The 1,495-nt window shown below is 44.3% G+C and overlaps 1 protein-coding gene across 2 annotated transcripts in view; it reads right to left on the bottom strand.

The window, feature by feature from the left end:
* The window catches only part of wasla (WASP like actin nucleation promoting factor a), a gene marked incomplete at its 5' end in the record, with an annotated part of 33,613 nt that extends 32,118 nt beyond the window's left edge, over window positions 1–1,495 (bottom strand). For both annotated transcript variants that reach the window (XM_032522949.1, XM_032522950.1), the window contains 1 exon segment: window positions 1,240–1,495. In XM_032522949.1, the coding sequence (XP_032378840.1) occupies window positions 1,240–1,344 (105 nt within the window).

Below are 1,495 nucleotides of genomic sequence, written 5' to 3'. Positions count from 1 at the left end.
GTTTAATTTGTAGTTAAGAAACCATTAAATTATTTATAAGCATGTTTCATTTGTAACTGAAGACAGGGCTGTCATTACAAATTATTGTAACAACTGACGATGATTATCTGATGATTATTTTCTTCATTAGTCGTTATAAATTGAAAATGATCATCCCAATTTCCTAAATCCAAATTTAACATAATTCATACTGCTTGTTTACTCTGACCAATGGCAAGATATTCAGTGTACTGTCATACAAGACTAAGGAAACACGCAAATATGTACGTTCGACGACCGAAAACCAGATGCTTTAGCTATTTTTGCTTCAAAATAATTGCTTACACAATTAATACATTTCTCAAATATGTTGCAGGCATCTTAGTAACCAAATAAAATACATGTTACTTATGTAAACAAATATTTTAACTTGTAGTTTTTTTGAAATGTCTGGATAATATTTTAACATTATTGAAACATTATTAGGCTAGTCCCTGTATTTAAAAATTAAGAGTGATTTGGGGTGGCAGTAGTAGCTCCGCCCATAGGGAGTTGGGTTGGGAACCGGAGGGTCGTCGGTTCAAGTCCCCGTATGGGCCAAAGTACGGAGACGTCACTTCACCTCCTGGGCACTGCCAGATGCCCTTGAGCAAGGCACTGTACCCCCCCACCCCTACCCGCTCAGGGCGCTGGTCCAGCTGGCAACCCCCCCCCCCTCTGACATCTCTCCATTTGTGCATGAGTAGGTCCTGAGCATGTGTGTGTGTATTTCAGGCCTGTGTGTAGTTACTAACAAACAGTGTAAATTGTAATTTCCCCACTGGGGATCAATAAACAGTATAAATAGTTATTATTTTTCAAAGTTTTGACTCTTTATGATGGAAGCTTACTGTTTATTTACGGTTCACTAATTGTGCCTTTAACCTCAAACAGAAGCTGAGGGAGAAGCCACAGACCGTTACAGACTAGGGGAGAAACCAAATGAAGAGGAGACGCCATATTTTAACTAACAGCTTTCAAAATTTCAAAATGCGTGTAAGCAGAAAGTACGTGAAGGAGTCTGAAGGGTCACCGATTTGGACGCAACACCGGGGGGGGGGGGGGGAGACGCCACAGCGGTGTTAAAACAGGTTTCTGCTGCTTCACGTGAACAGAGAAACGAAAAGCATGAACTGACGTTTCTTTATAAAAGGTGTGGGTGAACGTACTTGTGCATTATTTAAACCTGCAGGTGGGAAACAAACAGGGGGGGGAACTTACAGCGCATTTCCTGCCCAGGTAGCCGAACAGGCACTCGTTCTCCTGCGGGGTCAGGAGGATGGAGCCGACGTTGAGAGCCCTGCGGGGCGGCGGGTTGCTGTTCATGGCTCCAAATTCTTCGAGTTCACCCCCGAAACGATGCGGCTCTGCCCGGACGGACTCGGCGAGCACTGCTAATTAGAGAAAATCCATGCGTTGGCCTGCAACCGGATCATCTCCGCTGAGTCCGACTCCGAACTGGAGGGCGGAGGAGGAC

This window comes from Etheostoma spectabile, chromosome 8 (assembly GCF_008692095.1).
Source record: "Etheostoma spectabile isolate EspeVRDwgs_2016 chromosome 8, UIUC_Espe_1.0, whole genome shotgun sequence".
Taxonomy (NCBI): domain Eukaryota; kingdom Metazoa; phylum Chordata; class Actinopteri; order Perciformes; family Percidae; genus Etheostoma; species Etheostoma spectabile.
Note: the sequence above shows the minus strand (reverse complement) of the source record. Positions and strands in the feature narration are given on the sequence as shown.